Genomic DNA, 20721 nt, shown 5'->3' with positions numbered 1-20721 from the left:
ACACTAGAAAGATGACCTACAATTATATTAAAATATAAGACTTAAAATCGTTCAGAAATGTAGAAATGTTGTAAAATCATAATTACTCTTTTTTAGGGAAGTATCAAGAAAGACGCTTTTAGGGCATCGCCATGCTTATTCGCTTCATAATAAAAACACATTTTATATATATATATATATATATATATATATATATATATATGTATATATATATATATATATATATATATATATATATATATATATATATATATATATATATAGCCAGGACTGATTCCTTCCAGGCATTGATTTCCGTTTCCATAGCAGCGCGTGTCTCACTTCTGGCGACATGTGTGTTTCTATTTCCAGAATCAAACGCGAATGTGTTTTCTTATCATGGCGGACTTGGTAGCAGACAAAAAAGCCACTATCTATGGACAAGCAGGGATTCACAACCTTATACTTTTGAAGCTGAATATACGGAGGATGAACTATTGCTTATAGAAGCGAGCACAAAGGACAAGTGAGACATTGGAGCAGAATTAGCCGAGAGAGTGAGGTGAAAGTGACTTTGACGCTATAAACGTGGAACTTGGAGCCAAGCCATTTCAACATAAATGGAGTGCTTACCCCAAAAAACGGAAAAACGTCCCCGGCCATCTGTACCAAACGCACAACTGTCCGTTGAGTTAGTCACACTTTAAAATCGATCATTATGCATGCAGAACTACAGTACATACACTGTCTGACAATCTCAGCGGTGTCCAAACAAAACATGAAATATGGGTTGATATTTAACAGATACTGTAATATGATAGTTCATGTTTTTCAGTCAGTAAAAATTGGTATGGTATCGCAGTTTTATCTCTTGCCGTAGTTAACTTTTACGGCTAATACCAAAACATGCTGTTGTGTTAGTACGCTAGAAAAAGAGTTCCTCAGTGTTCCCTCTTACAATAACAATTTCACTACAACTTGGTTATTATACAGGGTACGGAACATAAGTTAAGTAATTGTGACCTTTCTTAATGCATTTTTAAAGTGATTTAGAGGTAGAGCTGTTTGCTCCCATTAGCTGCATTGCTATTCACCAAGAACAAGTTGATTTGGACATGTTGGAAAGCTCAAAAAATTTAAAATAAAACATTTGTCTTGTTTTCTCTCATAATGATTGTGAACGATAGGCACAATTCCATTGAAATTTTAAATTTAAAGTCTTCAATTTAATCACATTTTGATGTATGTCCGATCAGTTGTGGTGGCGTATGAAGGCAAAATCCTAAAAACTTTCATTGTCCAAATCCTGGAACTAGTTGCACCTGACATACTGCTGTCAAGATCATTTAGTAGGATTTTGTACAAAAATGAATTAGTATTTTTTATAATTATACTACTTTCAAGTTCATAGCAAGGTATAGATTTGAATTCGAACACAGTGGAACTTCTAAAGAGAAACGTCCAGAATGACATACAATGAGAAAAACACGACTCTAAAGTCTAAAACTTCATTCAGTTCAGTGAGAATCTAAAGTATGGCTTTTTCTTTGGCTTTTTTTTTACTGCCAGCACAGAAAATATGGCAAACAGGAACAATTTGATGACAACAATAGCAAAGGAGATAGGCGGAGATAAGACACCCATGCCCAGGCTGCTCAGTACAATATGCCTTTTTTTACCGTAGCTTTTATAAGTGCTGTTAAGTAGGCACTTTTTACACTTGTTAGACTGATAAAATTAGGGCTGTCAAATGTAACGTGCGATTAATCCATGAAAAATGATGGCATAAATTATGCATCAATGCAGTTTAATCCAAAAAATTGATTCACATGCAAATCGTGATTTGCATTTATTTTGATTCCAAATCGATTTTTTAAATTTTTGTATTTTTAAAGAATACATTTTTGGATTAAAACCGTTATTGATAATACCATAGTTAATGAGACTTTTATAAATTTGGGTTTGATAAAGTTGGGATGGAGTTGGCGTTGCAATTGCTGTATTTTCTTTAAATAGATTGATTAACATTCTGTGATTTTTGGAAATAAAATGTTCATAATACAACTTTAAAACACTTTTTAGGCCAACACTGCTCATATAAGTCACACGTCAGCAGCCAAGAGTAGCCTTTGTAACCTGTTTTGAAAAGGTTTTATTATAATTCCTATACCAAATATTATATTATGAAAATCGTGTTGAATCCAGAATTGATTCTAAATCGAATCATCAACCCAAAAATTGCAATAGAATCGTGTCATGAGGTGCTTAAAGATTCCCCCCTCTATTAATCACCCAATTTATTTTGGCCACACATGCTCCCTTACCTTAAACGCAGATGGTTAACCACTTTAAAATAAAGTCAAATTAAAGTTAAAGTTAAAGTACCAATGATTGTCTCACACTCACTAGGTGTGGCGAAATTATTCTCTGCATTTGACCCATCACCCTTGATCACCCCCTGGGAGGTGAGGGGAGCAGTGGGCAGCAGCGGTGGCTGCACCCAGGGAATCATTTTTGGTGATTTGACCCCCAATTCCAACCTTTGATGCTGAGTGCCAAGCAGGGAGGTAATGGGTCCCATTTTTATAGTCTTTGGTATGACTCGGCCGGGGTTTGAACTCACAACCTACCGTTCTCAGGGCGGACACTCTAACCACTAGGCCACTGAGTAGGTCTAATGCTACTTAAGATAAAAATAAATGAAGTGCATTCAAATAAAACATTAAAAAAATCATGTATGATATTCTGACAATGAAATTACATTGGTGTTGTTTAAACTTAATTTACATTATAAGTAATTTACTGTGATTAATCACGATTAATTACAATTCAAGTGTGACTAATCTGATTAAATGCTTTTATTATTTGACAGCCTTAGTTCAAACATTCCTTAAGACATTGCCTTTAATGGGGAACATTATCACCAGACCTATGTAAGCGTCAATATATACCTTGATGTTGCAGAAAAAAGACCATATATTTTTTTAACCGATTTCCGAACTCTAAATGGGTGAATTTGGGCGAATTAAACACATTTCTATTTATCGCTGCCTGAGCGATGAGCGATGACATCAGAAAGTGACGTCACCTAGGTAATAAAGCCGCCATTTTCTCAAACAACTCTGTTATTTTCAGTTTTTTCGACTATTTTCTGCAACCTTGGAGACAACATGCCTCGTCGGTATTGTATTGTCGGAGGGTGTAACAACACTAACAGGGAGGGATTCAAGTTGCACCACTAGCCCAAAGATGCGAAAGTGGTAAGAAATTGGACGAAATTTGTTCAAAATACGAGGGTATGGGGAAAGCCGACGAAATGGTCAGTCGTTTGTTCCGCACACTTTACCGACGAAAGCTGTGCTACTACAGAAATAGCAAGATTGTGTGGATATCCTGCGACACTCAAAGGAGATGAATTTTCAACGATAAAGTCAACTAAATCACAAATGTGAGTTTTGTTGATGTTGTTGACTTATGTGCTAATCAGACATATTTGGTCGCGGCATGACTGCCAGCTAATCGATGCTAACATGCTATTTAGGCTAGCTGTATGTACATTTGAAACTATATTTACATCCAGCGTTTCCCTCCACCCACATTTAATGCCAAACAAACACCTATCAATCGATGGATTTAAGTTGATCCAGTGTCACAAGATGCGAAACTTCTGATCGTTGGTCTGCAGATTTTACCGGCGATGCTAAGGCAAACATGGCCGAACAGCGTCAATAGCTATTCGCTCAATAGCTTCAGTTTCTGCTTCAATTTCGTTTTCGCTATCAGTCTCCATACTCCAACCAACCGTTATCAATACATGCGTAACCTGTTGAATCGCTTAAGCCGCTGAAATCCGAGTCTGAATCCGAGCTAATGTCGCTATATCTTGCTGTGCTATCCGTATTGGCATCACTGGATGACGTCACAGGAAAATGGACGATGGCGTCACAAATAGCAAAAATCAGGCACTTTAAAGCTTTTTTTAGGGATATTCCGGGATGGGTAAAATAAAAATAAAAACTTCAAAAAATTAAATAAGCCACTGGGAACTGATTTTTATTGGTTTTAACCCTTCTGAAATTGTGATAATGTTCCCCTTTAAAGTTAATGAAAGTTGTATCATGTTGACAGTTTGAATTATTTCCAATACATTGTTTTTTACAAAATAAAATAAAAAAAAAGTGTACAAAGGCCTACTAAAAACTTGTAAGAACGTTTTAGTTGTCTCCCTGAACGTGCTGGAAATGCTTTAATAAGTAAGTCCCTTTAAGAGATGACTGTCTCCAGTCTTTTCCCTCTCGTTTCATGAACGCTATGGTCCACTTTGTACCGCTACAAAAACACGCCGCGGGAGTATTGCTGCAAGCTAACGCCACAAAAGCAATAGTAAAGATGCAACACAACATAAAACATGAGCAGGTTATAGGCACTATAAAAATACACACCGTGGCACTGTAAAAAGAACAGCCTTGGAGGCCCTTGAGGTTCTTCTTGATGGCTGACGTGTGTAGCACGGGGAGCAGTACAGAGCATGTGTGAGGAGGGGGAGTGGGGGGGGTTTGGTCCCACCACGAGGGCTTGACAGTCTGTCGGGGTCCTAATGGATGGCGTTAATGTCTGTTCGGCTGTTGGCGTGTCCGTGCACGCCGCTGCCCCCTATAGTTGTGGTGGAGGTGGTGATGGTGTTGTGCTGGATGACCTGCTGTTGCGTGCAAGCTGGAGATGGACTTCCTGCTGGACTACTTTCCGGACCTGAGGACACATCACGGAAGCAACACTTTGATGAAAGCCGGCTTGTTATTGCGCAATACCGAGATATCAAAATAGTACTGTATAGTGAGGCTAATCACTAGCTGTAAACAAGCGCCTTAAACCTTTGCGACAATTAAGATGCTCACATGAATATAATCATGTAATTATTCATGTTTTTTTCTAACCTGCAAGGTCACACTGAGAAGGGTGGCCAAGCCACTGCCAGATCTAAATAACACGACAGTGTCCTGGATCGAAAATTGGCTGACATTGAATTGTTGTTCTGTAAAATTTCAAAAAGTATGGGGGGCTTTCATAAAATATGTAACAGAGACTGATCTCCAATTCAATGCCGATTGAAACCTAACTGAAATGTAAATAATGAATTAGCCTTTTATCTGCTTCTGTGTATTGCTGCATCATGTTGGCCCCAACAATTAGGAGTACAGTTGTCTGTGACTTTATGTCATTATTGGCCTGTTCTTATTTGACTGATGTTTTTTTGTTTAGTTTTCTTGGAGGGAGAACAAAAAAAATCTAATAAACAAAGGTGAAAATAAACTGTTGGGTCAATATCAATGTGTGTTTAAAGGATTAAATATTTTCTGTCCCGCTCCTTCTAAGGGACAACATTTTTTTCAGGTTAAAAAATCTTCCCAGAGTTAATGTGTATGTTTTTATCTGTATGTGTCACGATAGTTCTTTACTTTCACTAAATATGCTGTTCCGCTATGGCCTCCCACACCCCCTTTCCTCCAACACCTGGATCCACCCTACTATTTAAGAAGCACATATATTTAAAAGCTATACTAAAAGTGCTATAAACATAAACATTGGTAACATACTACATTCCTTCATTATGCCAGACAAGCCACGTTACAGACTGTATGTCATTAAAATACCAGTTAGTCAATGTTGGCAACACTGGTTACCAAATAACCAATCTTTTGCCAGAAAAGCAAAATTATTGTTATGTGTTAGGTGTTTCAGGTGTGTGGTAAGCTTATCCTAGTCGTTTGTTCTTTTAAAAGAAAAAGCAGTTTGGGCAAAGGCAGATTTTCTCAGTGGGATCTTACAATCCACCTGGATGCAGACCTTAAGGCCCTAGAACAGGGTTTATGAACCTTTTTGGCCGAGAGAGCCATGAAAGCCAAATATTTTAAAAATGTATTTCCGTGAGAGCCATATAATATTTTTTAACACTGAATACAACTAAATGTATGCATTTTTAAGTAAGACCAACATTTTTTGAGTAAAATAACTCTTATTATTTTTAATAACATTGTTATTCTGAGGCTAGCCAGTTATAAATAAAATACTTCTTACCATTATTGCGACTTCTTGAACAGGTGCGGATGAATTGAAATGCATGAGAATGTTTTATATTTGGACCGTTATTTTTAACACCAGCGGAATTATTCATTAGTTATCGTGTTAAGAAATGTCAGCTAAGATTTATTTAAAGGCCAGATGCAGTCATCAAAAGAGCCACATCAGGCGAGAGAGCCATAGGTTCCCTACCCCTGCCCTATAGCATCACATCATTTTTCAATGGACGGGGGGGGCAGCATTGTGGATTATTTTGTGAACCAGACGAACATGATACAACAATCACATGCTCAAAACTGAGCATGTTATATTTCGGGAGAACGTTACAATGGTGGTATTGTCGTGGTTTTTTTAGTCAGTATTTTCAATGCTTGTCCGTACAGCTATATAATTGGCTTTATGGAGGTTTGATTTGCCTGAGTCCAGCATGGCTTACAATATTTCATGTAAGAGGGAACCATGACATGGAGAAATGTCTTTTACTTTAACCGCGAATGGTTACCTGAAAATACACAAATAAATTAATTCAAGTAAGACCTTTAAAAAAAAATTATATTCTGATAATAAAATTACATTTGTGTCAAAATATCGGGTCTTTTTTTAACTTTTTAAGTAATTTACTTAATCACAAGTAATCACAAGTTAAAAGTGTGATTACCATGATTAAGAAAATTAATAAATTGACAGCCGTAATTTGAAGACATTTTTGTGGAAAAACTGCCTTGGAAATAATGCTACAGTACAAACTAATATTAAAAGCAATCAAAGCTTAGCCTTAAAAACAGATAATATTAAATCTAAAACTATCACGCTTGGGCCGCATGGTAGCAGTATTTGTCATGATCCCAAAATGCAGAGGACAGGAGGATACAGTTTGCAGGTAAAAATATTTGATCATTGGAAAAATTATATAATAAAATATTAGTGCAGCTGGGAGTGCACAGGAAGCATAAGGGAAGCTATGCAATTCTAAGACAAAATTGAACAGGCTACAAGCTGAACTCGACAGAATGCTAACTGTCAGCAACGGTGTAATGAACCCTCCTCATCATGATGAGGGACAGGTGTGAGGAGCCATCGCTCAGAGGCAGGAGTAAAATTACAGTGTGACAACACACCAACACAGAAGTAGAAAAAAAGAGTGCAAGACAGTAACTAAACACTAAACAAGGGAAAAACCACCACCCAACTCAAAACACTCACAAAAGATCATGACAAAAACAATATGAAAGACTTTAATGTGTCTTGTTTTCATGTTAGCATTTAAGATAGCAGGCTGTCAGCAGTCAGTCTGTAAGTTTATCAAAGAGCAGTTAACGATCATGGTTTTTCAGTTTATTTATACTTAAAACAGTAATATCGCAATTATCATTATTACCATGTATCGTTATATCCCTAGACTAGAGAATCATTTAGTAAAGCGTGAAGCTCCAACAAGGCTAAACACATTTTTTTCAAAAGTGTTTGTTTGTCCATCTATTTGTTAGCTTGAAGACTACTTCCTGATTCATAGCGGAGGACACATAGATGGATATGGTTGACTCTTAGTGTAATAGTGAAATCCTGTATTTGGTTCTTTATCAAGGTCCTAACCCAAAATTGAATCAAGTATTAATTTGTCACTAGCCACGTGTATATGGACAACATGTATTTAATCTGATTATCATTCGGATTAGAATGTTACTGTGAACCCTGAAAAAATGATCCGATTATGACGTGGATTTTCATGCATCAAGCCTTAAAGGGGAACTGCACGTTTTTTAAAATTTAGCCTATTATTCACAATCACTATGAAAAAACATGACGACGGATGGATTTTTTTTAATGCCTTGTAATTATTAAATAAAGGTAAATACAAGTTCGCTTACAGCGGAGTCAATGGGAGCTCCACTTTTATGCCCATAAACTCCAATTAATAACCATTCAAAAAGATCCATCAATACTCCAGTTACATTTTGTGACTTGAACATTAACCGAGTATTAGTGGTATTGTTATTATCAATCAATCAATCAATGTTTACTTATATAGCCCTAAATCACTAGTGTTTCAAAGGGCTGCACAAACCACAACACAAACCACTACGACATCCTCGGTAGGACCACATAAGGGCAAGTAAAACTCACACCCAGTGGGACGTCGGTGACAATGATGACCCAGTGGGATGTCAGTGATAATGATGACTATGAGAACCTTGGAGAGGACGAAAGCAATGGATGTCGAGCGGGTCTAACATGATACTGTGAAAGCTCAATCCATAATGGATCTAACACAGTCGCGAGAGTCCAGTCCAAAGCGGATCCCACACAGAAGCGAGAGTCCCGTTCACAGCGGAGCCAGCAGGAAAACATCCCAAGCGGAGACGGATCAGCAGCGCAGAGATGTCCCCAGCCGATACACAGGCAAGCAGTACATGGCCACCGGATCGGACCGGACCCCCTCCACAAGGGAGAGTGGGACATAGGAGAAAAAGAAAAGAAACGGCAGATCAACTGGTCTAAAAAGGGAGTCTATTTAAAGGCTAGAGTAAACAAATGAGTTTTAAGGTGAGACTTAAATGCTTCTACTGAGGTAGCATCTCAAACTGTTACCGGGAGGGCATTCCAGAGTACTGGAGCCCGAACGGAAAACGCTCTATAGCCCGCAGACTTTTTTTGGGCTTTGGGAATCACTAATAAGCCAGAGTCCTTTGAACGCAGATTTCTTGCTGGGACATATGGTACAATACAATCGGCAAGATAGGATGGAGCTAGACCGTGTAGTATTTTATACGTAAGTAGTAAAACCTTAAAGTCACATCTTAAGTGCACAGGAAGCCAGTGCAGGTGAGCCAGTACAGGCGCAATGTGATCAAACTTTCTTGTTCTTGTCAAAAGTCTAGCAGCCGCATTTTGTACCAACTGTAATCTTTTAATGCTAGGCATGGGGAGATCCGAAAATAATACGTTACAGTAGTCGAGGCGAGGAGTAACAAACGCATGGATAATGATCTCAGCATCTTTAGTGGACAGAATAAGTGCTAACGCAGACAAACTATTTAGAGCTGCAAAGTGATCACAAGCTTATGCTGTTTACATCATCGAGTGGTTTGCTGCTTCCTTGCTCCCTGTAATTTTATTACATCATGCCTCTCACCGGACATAAGACGTGTAAGTAGGTAATCCGACAAGTTGTTACACTTTGACAACCAATTTAGGACCTGGAACTGGCAAGACTGACAAAAAAAGCGCTTGTTCCCATCGCCCTCCACCCCGTTTCTTTGCGGGGATTATGAGACATTGTTTATCTAAATAGGAATATATGAACATCGTAGCAGTCTTCATCCTAATGACAGCAGACATTGTACAGTAAGTTGTGTTGCATTATGTTCGTTGGTGCTCATAAAGTCTGCAGTGAGTAACAATCAGTAATGAAGGAAAAAAAGCAAACATTTTTTAAATGAATGCTTAAAATGATCGAAATAATGAATGTTATTATAAATGTGTCTGTTACTACATTACTTAAACACTTAAAGCATGTATATAAACCCCCAATGGAGGTGTTTGGATGTTTTTTAGGGGCTCTATAGGCAGAATTGAACGCCTCTCATAGGCTCTTTTGTAAGCAAACATTTCATCAAATGTATTTAATATTCATAATGCTTTTTTAAAAAAAAAAAAAAACCCGTCATGTCTTTCATAACGATTGTGAACAATAGGCACAATAAAATAAAGTAGGGATAGTTGTCCTTTAAGTCAGAATTCTTTACGAAAGTGCAGAACTTAACGTAAGCAGAAAGGTGTGTTATTATTTGTGCTATGGCGCCACCTTTTGGACGAGTTTGCTCACTGCAGGTGCTGACTAAGCAGTGACTTTTACTGTAAACAAACATGGCTTTGTGCATTTCTTCTAGTCCGACATTATCACGGTATTTATTTATCTTTTTTTCCTTCTGTTCACCACTTTTGTTTTACCTCTCTTTTTGAAATAGAGCTGTCCTGTGCCTTTTATGTTGTGATTATGTACGTGTTGCAGTGCGTCTTCATGTTATGACATTCTGTGTACGTGTCTGAGGCTGGCAGTTGGCACTTGGACTAGCCGTAAGGTCGTGAATAAAACAGCTCGTTAAGAAGAGAACTTGTTACATCGACACATGACACTCCAGGCAGTACTTTTATTTTTGCTTGTTTTGTTTTAAAGCAACAAACTCAACAGTATGTAACACTAGTTTTGTACATGTTGAGGGGGGCGACAGCAGCAAGACAGTTGCTTCATTCTGAGACTATTAACGTTAGACCCCCTCCACCACTAAAGTATAGCTGAGACTAAGACATGCACAGTATAGATAATTCTAACCTGGATTTTGGAAGATGTGTTTTCATGCGCTATAATCCAAATGACTTTCGGCATAAACCACCACTGGACCCAACTTAAACAAGTTGAAAAACTTATTCGGGTGTTACCATTTAGTGGTCAATTGTACGGAATATGAACTGTACTGTGCAATCTACTAATAAAAGTTTCAATCAATCAATCAATCAAACTTGACCGGAATAACATTTTTATCTAAACGTGTGAACGGGTCAGAATATTCCGAATGCCGTGTGTACATAAATAAATAAATAATTGGGTTGTACTTGTATAGCGCTTTTCTACCTTCAAGGTACTCAAAGCGCTTTGACACTACTTCCACATTTACCCATTCACACACTGATGGAGGGAGCTGCAATGCAAGGCGCTAACCAGCACCCATCAGGAGCAAGGGTGAAGTGTCTTGCTCAGGACACAACGGACGTGACGAGGTTGGTACTAGGTGGGATTTGAACCAGGGACCGTCGGGTTGCGCACAGCCGCTCTCCCACTGCGCCACGCCGTCCCTATGAAGCATTTCTATTCCGGTTAGGCTTTTAATCCGATTAAATGTGTCCATGTGCACATAGCTACTGTGCCACAATTCTACAAAAATTGGTGGAAATATTGTTTTTCTAGGGTAATTCTGCTGTTTGTGTAAAAAGGCTGCTTAAAACCCACTAGTAAAAACAGACCAAGATATCATCAAAACGGAAAATAGAATCCCTCAGCTCTGTAAACACACCTGATAGATGGTGGTCACATTAAACTGGACCTGTGTACACAACCTAAGACTCATTGATGAACGTCTCGCCCAGTCTGGGACAGGTCCGCCTCCTCTATAAAAGAAACATTGAGCCAGGACGGATGTGAGCCTGATTTTCCTCCCCAAAGCCACACAGGGGAGGCTTCCGATCCTAATTAAAATGGCTCTGGTATCAAAGGGCGGGGTCCTGATGTCATGGCTGAGAGGAATCGGTAAGACGCGGGGTGCATGGACACAGGCGTGCACCTCATGACGCATTTCTCACTCAGTGTCCCTTGAAGGTGCAAGAAAAGATCCCAGATGGGCCTGAGACTACCTACACCCAGAATAGGAGGGGTCTTGCTGAGGAAACGTGGGAACTAGAGCGCAACATCTCATCATACTTTAGTTTTTATTCTGGCAACACACTGTTCTGTGGACCAAAGTGTGTAGTGGTGTGTGTGTGTGGGTGTGTGCATGTGTGTGTGACTCACTGAGGTAACCTTGGGACTCTTTTTGCATAGTGGTGATTGGACAGTCCTTGTGTGTGAGGAGGAGCTGCTTGAGCTGGGTCACCTCGTTCTTTAGCATTGTCACTTCATTCTGAAATGAAAGAAAACAGGACCATAATTTAGCCTGACAGATGAGTCCATTGACCCTTGAAAGGTCTGCTCTTGTTTTTGTTGTTTGTTTTTTAAATAAAAACACTAACTATCATTGTGTTATCAAATAAACTTTGCCGTTAAGCAAATAGTGGGGTGGGCCCCCCTTGGTGGACGTGGTGCGATGCCGAAGGGGGGCATGAATCTGGATGGATACCGAATCGGGTACCATTTTTTGGCACAAACTGAATCCTGCCGAGTCTTACCAGGCACCTATTCACGTAAAATCGGTGCCATGTTACGGTTCCTGGGTTGCGTTTGACGTCATGTCTGTTTGCCGCCTAAGTCTGGCTTGCGATCACTCCAGCAGCACTGAGAGCAAAATCAGCCAAACTACCTCTAGGTAATTTTGCAATTATTAATGCCAGCAAAGAAGACGACTCAAAAAACGCCCAAACGTAAGTAAAGCAAGGCTTCAGTTTTCCAAATATGTACAAGCTTGGTGCTAATATAATTTGGTTTTGCTATTGACATGCTAATGATTAGCATTAGGGATTTTAAATGGCGATTTAAAGACCTCCAAATTTGCTGTTGAAAACTACAACTACAATGCATATTACAATAAAACAGCTGCATGCTTACAGTATTAACCAGATTTAAGGCGCAACAAAAAGCACACTATAAACTATACACTTCTGCCATCTACCGTCTTGGACTTGCATAAGTAATTGCAACTTATATTTATTTACCAAAGGTTTGTGTGTTTACTAAAACTTGCGCAAACTTCATGGCACACGCAAAGAGGTTCTACTAAACATGTGTGAGGTGGATTGTGTCTGATAAGTGAGTAGAATAAGGCGTGAGATTGATTTGCATCTCTGTCTTCATTAAGATGCAAAATATATGACAATCATGAAAAAACCCGCAACACCGCAAAGAAAAAATGCAAATATAATTATCGCAACGTGATTTATCAACACTCATCACTATTTTGGAGCACTATTTTGTGTCTTATTTAGCACGTTTGAAAAGGACATGCAAACTGATACAGTTCCACACAAACCTTGCACTGCAAAGACACATAATACACATAATTATCTGTCTATTGTGTACGTTTCAACATATTTGGACAGTCTGAAATAAAATTATAAGACACATTGTTCAGCAACATCCTTTTATAATTTTATAGCTTCTGAATGACTTAAGGGGCTGATTAAAATAAATCAAATTGATGCGTTTTGGCGTTATTTATTTTTCTTTTTAATGACGTTGGTTTTCTCACATAAAATATATATTACTAACATACCGTATATTACCAAGTAAACGCCCTTGGGCAAATAACCGCCAATGTCCTAATAGCCGCCCGGGCTCTGAGCCCATTTTGTGAATTAAACGCCTCTTCCTAATAATAGCCCATGTATCGCTATACATGGGCTGATGGACGGGAATACTTTAAGGGGAAAGAAGAACAGAAAGTTTGACTTAAAGTTCAAGCTAGCGGTTGTGAAGTATGCGGAGCAGAATTCTGGTTTGGCAGCGGCCAGGCAGTTTAACGTTGACCCAAAACGTGTACGCGAATGGAAACAAAAAAAGGGAGAACTACTATCTCAGTCGGCAATCGATGGAAAACGGGCTCACTTATCTGGCAGAGGTCGGAAGAAATTGAGCGACGAGCTTGATGCTAATTTGTGAAAGTGGATATATCACGTTTGAGGACTGAACCACCGTGTGTCGCGCAAAATGATCCGCATTAAGGGCAAGGAGTTGTATGCCACTGCGAGTGACACGGTGGTGTTTGGTGCAATTAATCGATTGCTGCGTCGGAACAACTTTACCTTCAGGAAGAGAACAACTGTTGCACAGAAGGACGCTCCCGTCGAGAAGATTGTCAACTTCCTCGTTTTCTTTACTAAACAGATAGAGGCCAAGAAAATCCAGCCCAAGAATATCATCGCCATGGATGAAACAGCCGTCTGGTTTGACATGGTTGGTTTTAGTATGGTCAATGAGAGGAGCGCCCACTCCATCTGCCTCAAAACCACCGACCACGTGAAGGCACGCGTCACGGTGGCTCTTGCAGCCAAAGCAGACGGGACAAAGCTGAAGCCTTACATTGTGTTCAAAGGTGCTGTCCGTGATGTAAAGGCTATGCAGAGCATCCCCGGGGTGATCATAGCTTCCTCCAAGAATGGCTGGTTTAATGATGACCTGACAAAGGATTGGCTCCAGAGGGCAGTGGGGAAATTTCAGTTCGGACCGAGGCTACTTGCATGGGACTCGTACCAATGCCATATCAGCGAGGCCACAAAGGCAGAGCTCAAAAGGGGCTACAACCTTACAATGGCTGTTATATCTGGAGGTTGCACAAAGTACCTGCAGGCCCCCGATGTTGTGTGGAATGGCCCTTTCAAAGCGCAGCTCCGTGACTACTATGATAACTGGATGGCTGGTGATAAAGACAGGACCTACACCAAGTCAGGGAACCTGTTCCGCCGCCTCCTGGTCGACTGGGTCCTGGGAGCCTGGGATGCTCTGGATCGGGACACTCTGATCAACTCATTCAAGGTAGGCTGGCTGGCTGTGTGTATGTGTGCGTGTGTTGCAAACAGTAGCCATAGCTGATTGTTGCTTTCTGGTATCCTACAAGGTGTGTGGGCTGACGGTGGCAGCTGATGGGAGTGAGGACCACCTCATTTACTGCCTCAAGGAGGGACAGCCATGTCAGGCAGGCAGAGAGATGCTGTTGAGGGATAGACAGCAGGGTGCTGCTGTGGTTCAGGAAGCGGAGGAGATTGATGAGTAACAGCAGTTCCTCAATGAACTTGTGATTAAAGAGGAGGATGATGATGAGGTGGGTGAGGGAGAGGAGGGGGAGAAAGAGGAGGAGGAAGAAGGGGAGGAGGAGGAGGATGATGAGTGGGTTTGAGTCGCATTTGGGGTTGCGTTTGCTGCATTATTATTGTTTTGATGGTTTTATAGAGTACTTAGAACCATAATTGTATTTTTCCTGTATGCTGCTTTATTTAAAACTTGGAATACTGTAGCCTTTATTTTATTTAAGTGACATTATTATTGTTCTGTTTTGATGGTGGGTTTTATACTTGAGTACTTGGAACCATAATTGTATTTTTCCCGGTGGCTGCTTTATTTAAAAACTTTATTTATCATCAGTATTGGTATTCTATTTGACAATTGCTGCACTACTGCCATGTTGAGGCCTTGTTGATCCCTTGTCTTTTGATAGTCTTGTTTTTTGTTTGTATGTTTACAATAGCTTTTACATTTAAATTTTTTTATACGAAAAAAAAATACTGGACAGTAACCATTGTAACCAAATAATGGCCTGGTGCAGGCTGGTGCAAAAATAAATAGAGTCTTTTGCAAATAACCGCCTGCTTATTTTAAACGCCCGTCTCCAAAAATGATTTTGTGAAATAAACGCCCGGGCTACTATTTGGTAAAATACGGTATATCTTAAACAGTATGATAAACACTTGAAGTATGCATTTTTTGCGTTTTGAGCACAGTGTTGCAGCCTGCCTCCCATGCACCTTTAGCGGGTAAAAAAAAGCATTAAAAAATGGTGTAACTGTACATGTAGATGCACAACTGCTTCTAAAATGCCCATAACAAGTAGTACATGTCTCAGGCATATTTGAAAACAGCAAAACGCCACAGAATGTGCATTGAATGACAGCGTCTCCGTGGTGATGACCCGTAATAGTACACGCAAAATCCTCATTTGAATAAGGCGGTCTGCACCACTTTTGCACACACAGTGTTAGAAGATCGGACGCAACACGGCCACTTATATTGCATGTTATTTCATAGATTGTACACGCGGTTTAGCGCAAGTTATTTGGATCTTAGTAAATCAGGCCCTTAGTGTCATACATGCTAATAAAACTCAGAAATGTGATAATCGTCATAATCAACTCATTTGTATATGTTGAAAAAAATATAGATTTTATTATCAAAAACAATTCATATTAATTAAGACACATTAAAGTACCAAAAAGTGTTTTTGTTGAGTACTGGTATCGATTCCCAGATCCTGTGAATTGGTAGAGTACCAGTTCAAATGCGAACAGTGCCCATCCCTAGGAACGTGTGAACATGCTTTATCAGTATCATGCAGTACGTGGTTATGGCCTTCCCTCCATACACTGTACATAAAAAATTGTAGATATTGTTGGTCTGAAAAATATTTTGAAAAAGTAGTTAATGTACGCTATAAAAAAAATCATGTTATGATGTCATCTATTTTCAGATTATTACTCACCGGAAAAACAAAGCCAATCATTTAGAGAGAGAAAAAAATGATAATTTTAAAATTATAGTTTGATCAGAAGTGTGTACATTTTGTGAGGTTACAATTACTAAATCATGATTGTGCGTGAATCATCTTTACACAAAAATTGTATATTGTGCTGACACGAGGCAATTTTAACAATATTTTTAAACTCAATACAGTCGTCCCTCGTTTAGTGCTGTGAAATGATTCCGGACATTACTGCGAAAAAGGAATTCCTGCGAAGTACAAGTCATTAATTATAAATCAAATATTTTCAGAGCTAGAGCAAAAAAAAAACGGTTTACTCCCTTCTAAATATGTTTTTTTTAACATTATGAGAGCCCTCTAGACATGGAATAACACACTTTAATCACATTTTCGTAATTTTAATCCAATATAGTAATGCTGCCTGAGGCTAGACCAATCCGTGGCCCCATAATGAACAGCCGGCTCTGATTGGTTTGGTTTCCTCTCGTGGCCAATACTACTGTAGTATTAGTGTTTTTAGTTTATTTAGACAGTTTTATGCTTAAATATGCTTAATTTAGAAAGAAAAAAATGTAGATTATGTTTAAGAAAACTAACCTGCAGCATTTGAGGCATTTTTTTGTGTGAAATATTGTTATACAGTCAAATATGCTGTATTTATTTTTCGTCAAACGGCTGCACTTATACTTTGTAAACCCCTGTTTTCGATCACTAGAGACAAAGTACTCACTCTGGTGTTCAATCAGATGGGTTTGAGGTTACACTGTTTGCATGCATTTTTCTCTTTCCAATCTGGCACCGCTGTACTGGTTGCCGTCCGCAGGAGCTCTGTGCTCATTTTTTCCCCTTTTTGTTTTCGTAATGTTTTGGAAAGGCCCTTTGGGACTGCACAACAAGGTGTGGGTGGCACTTTAGTGGCCATGTTTGTGACTGAGACCGTCTGTTGGCTATCCCCATCCTTCCATCCATTTTCTACTGCTTTGACGCACCAAAATCCGCATGGAGGTACCGGAGGAGAGGCGGAGGAAGAGACGGGGCTGAAGAATTACAGTAGGTTTGAGTGTCGGGATGGACAAGTTTCGCAGAGCCCAGGTCGAACGAGCATTGATTGGACACTTCGGTCTCCCTGGACGAGTTCTCACTCATGGACTCGCTCACTGGACATTGGTCAAGAGCTAGTGGGTAGCCTAGGACGGAGTCGGCTCACTTGGTTGCTTGGTTGTGTCTGTTCCTGTCACTGGCCTTGCTGCCCTAACCTGACTGTCACCAGAGCCTTGTAGTTCGCTGAGCTCCACACAAGGATCTGGACTCGAGAGCAATGCAAACTCCTTCAAGGTAGCAAAAAATAATGAACCAATTAGGATCGCCGGGCAGGATTCCATAGATGTGATGTAGCGCCGAAGCACCTGTTTGAGTCGTGTGGTGACATTGATTCTGCTATTGCAACTGTTTTGTCGAATCTATCGAATATTAATTATTTAAAAGATGAACAGAGAACTTTTTGCTCTGTCGTGATCCAATATGTCGGCTGCTCTGTTTTTGATTTCCCAGCGCCGCTCTCATCAGCATCACGGGTTGATTTGGATGTGAGTGGTTGAAGTAGCAACTTCATTCAAGGTAACGGACAAGTGGTTTATCCAATTACATACAATGATTTTTTTTACAAGGCCCCGCCTTCTGAAATACGACTCCTATTGAGAAGTCCCAGATCCTTGTGTCATACTTGCCAACCTTGAGACCTCCAAATTCGGGAAATGGGGGGCTGGTGTGGTTTGGTGGTAGCGGGGGTGTATATTGTAGTGTCCCGGAAGAGTTAGTGCTGCAAGGGGTTCTGGGTATTTGTTCTGTTGTGTTATGGTGCGGATGTTCTCCCGAAATGTGTTTGTCATTCTTGTTTGGTGTGAGTTCACAGTGTGACGCATTGTTAAAGTTCTTTTTACGGCCACCTTCAGTGTGACCTGTATGGCTGTTGATCCAGTATGCGTGCATTCACTTGTGTGTGTAAAAGCCGCATATACTATGTAACTGGGCCGACATGCTGTTTGTATGGAGGACGCTTAAGACAGTGCCTTTAAGGCACTGCCTTTCGTTGTCCGGGTTGGAAATCGGAAGAAATTCGGGAGAATGGTTGGGCCGGGAGATTTTCGGGAGGGTCGCTGAAATTCGGGAGACTCCCGGGAAAAGTATGCATTGTGTGGAGCTCAGCGAACTACAAGGATTTGGCGAGAGTCAGGTTACCGCTGCCCCTCTCTTGAGTCTGATTCCGACTGGGGGTGATTGCTATGATATGCTGTGATACATAATCTGACATCATTGTCCTCATTAACTTTAGTCCGACATGGATTTTTTTCGGCATTATCGCTCTGCAACAGCGTCTCTTAAACACCATGTCCAATTATAGCTTTGATTGAGAGGAATGAAAAATAGCTCCGAAATTTGACATTTGAACCCTGGACAATTATTGTAGTACAATTACAAGTCTTTCAGTCCATCCATCCATCCATTTTCAACCGTTTATTCCCTTTGGGGTCGCTGGTGCCTATCTCGACTACAATCGGGCGGAAGGCGGGGTACACCCTGGACAAGTCGCCACCTCATCGCAGGGCCAACACAGATAGACAGACAACATTCACACTCACATTCACACACTAGGGCCACTTTAGTGTTGCCAATCAACCTATCCCCAGGTGCATGTCTTTGGAGGTGGGAGGAAGCCGGAGTACCCATAGGGAACCCACACATTCACAGGGAGGACATGCAAACTCCACACACAAAGATCCCGAGCCCGGGATTGAACCCTGACTACTCAGGACCTTCGTATTGTGAGGCAGACGCACTAACCCATCTTCCACCGTGAAGCCCAAGTCTTTCAGTCATTATTAATATATCTAAAATAAATTAAGCCGTATATCTAATTGACTATAATAATTTATTTTATTTGTAGATGAATGCTGGAGAAATGATGTGATTCTACTGCAACATGTTCAGACATTCATTTATTGTCATTTACTGCAAATTTTAAATAAGATAAAGTATGCCTGATGGTGTAACTGCATATGCTTGTTGTTGCAGAGAGCGTGTGTTTGATTCCTGCCGAAGCCAAACCACGGTGTGCCCACCCCTGACGGCCGAAAGTAACAAAAAAATAAGATCTGTTTAAGGCTTTTGGCGAGCAGGAGCCAATTTGGGCAAAATGTGCCCATACAAGCATGAGGCATTATTGTGTACAACAAATATGTCCATTGTGTACCTGAAGCTGCATGTTGGTCTGTGTGAGTTCTTCTGCTTTCTTCTCTAACGACATCACCCACACTTTCCTCTTCTGCCTGCATCGCGTCGCCGCCGCTCGGTTCCGTTCCAGAAACTTCCGCCGACGTTCGTCCGGGTCCTCGTCCGCTACCCTCCTGCGTCGGCCGCCGCTAGGGGGCGGAGACTGCAGCGTCTGCGTGGGCTGCATCTGTTGTGTGGCGGGAGACATCTGAAAGGCAGAAGGAGGCGGAGGGGTTCTGTGAGATGCATCATAAATGAGCTTTCTGAAGAGGGAGTTTATGTCTGCCAACGTCCAACCACAGACATAATCACTGGGACACACCTGGAAACCATCCATGCACCTGACTGCTCTCCAAACAAGGCTCTATACATTTACCACCTACAGCTATTTCAAGAGTGCCAAGTGGCCTCAAAACAACATCTGCTTGAATGAGTGAGTGACTGGGCTGATTCACCAACCTGCCCACCTAGTTAAGGAGGTGTCGGGCCCTTTTCCACCACTCACTTACACCCAGACACAACTTTATATATGCCCTGACACATCTTGACATAGACTTGGCAAGGTCAAGTGTTTGCCGTTTGGACCATTACCATTTTTATGAGAAGCACGGAAAACACAAGCGGCTTTAATGGATGCCGAGCATGCGTACAGTGTTGTTTCGATGCATTAATGGCATGTTTGGAGCATACAAAGACTTGTGTGGGTCTATTATTCAATAGGCCTATCACAGCAAAGGGCATCAGGAAATGCAAGGACAAAATAGTTATTTTTAAAGCTGTAAGCAATACTTTTCTTTGAAGTCAAACCAAATTAACAGTGGAACCCGTTTAAGGGGGACCTATTATTTCTGGGGCTTCACGGTGGCAGAGGGGTTAGTGCGTCTGCCTCACAATACGAAGGTCGTGCAGTCCTGGGTTCAAATCCAGGCTCGGGATCTTTCTGTGTGGAGTTTGTATGTTCTCCCCGTGAATGCGTGGGTTCCCTCCGGGTACTCCGGCTTCCTCCCACTTCCAAAGACATGCACCTGGGGATAGGTTGATTGGCAACACTAAATTGGCCCTAGTGTGTGAATGTGAGTGTGAATGTTGTCTGTCTATCTGTGTTGGCCCAGCGATGAGGTGGCGACTTGTCCAGGGCGTACCCCGCCTTCCGCCCGATTGTAGCTGAGATAGGCGCCAGCGCCCCCCGCGACCCCAAAAGGGAATAAGCGGTAGAAAATGGATGGATGGATGGAACTTGTTTTCTAGCTATTAGCACCTGTTTTTTTTATTTATTTTGGAACTGATATAAATCCTGATGATTTGAAATCCAACCATAGCGATATGGCAGAGATATTTATGAAATAATCTTGGCCTCCTTCATACTTCCTCCGGACAAGCTGTTAGGAATTTGCACAATTTTTGACTTTTTTCCCCAGTGATGTCGTCAGATATTTCC

General features: G+C 40.7%; 1 protein-coding gene across 2 annotated transcripts in view; it reads right to left on the bottom strand.

Moving 5' to 3' along the window:
• Window positions 1–269: 269 nt before the first annotated feature.
• The window catches only part of creb5b (cAMP responsive element binding protein 5b), a 207770-nt gene continuing 187318 nt past the window's right edge, over window positions 270–20721 (bottom strand). For both annotated transcript variants that reach the window (XM_061915849.1, XM_061915850.1), the window contains 3 exons: window positions 19264–19491; window positions 11624–11732; window positions 270–4728 (listed from right to left, as the gene is read on the bottom strand). In XM_061915849.1, coding sequence (XP_061771833.1) covers window positions 4574–4728; window positions 11624–11732; window positions 19264–19491 — 492 coding nt within the window. In that variant the 3' untranslated portion in view covers window positions 270–4573. The remainder of the gene's footprint in view (window positions 4729–11623; window positions 11733–19263; window positions 19492–20721) is intronic.

The sequence above is a fragment of the Nerophis ophidion genome, linkage group LG11 (genome assembly GCF_033978795.1).
Source record: "Nerophis ophidion isolate RoL-2023_Sa linkage group LG11, RoL_Noph_v1.0, whole genome shotgun sequence".
Classification (NCBI taxonomy): domain Eukaryota; kingdom Metazoa; phylum Chordata; class Actinopteri; order Syngnathiformes; family Syngnathidae; genus Nerophis; species Nerophis ophidion.
This window is presented reverse-complemented; position numbering and strand designations above follow the sequence as displayed.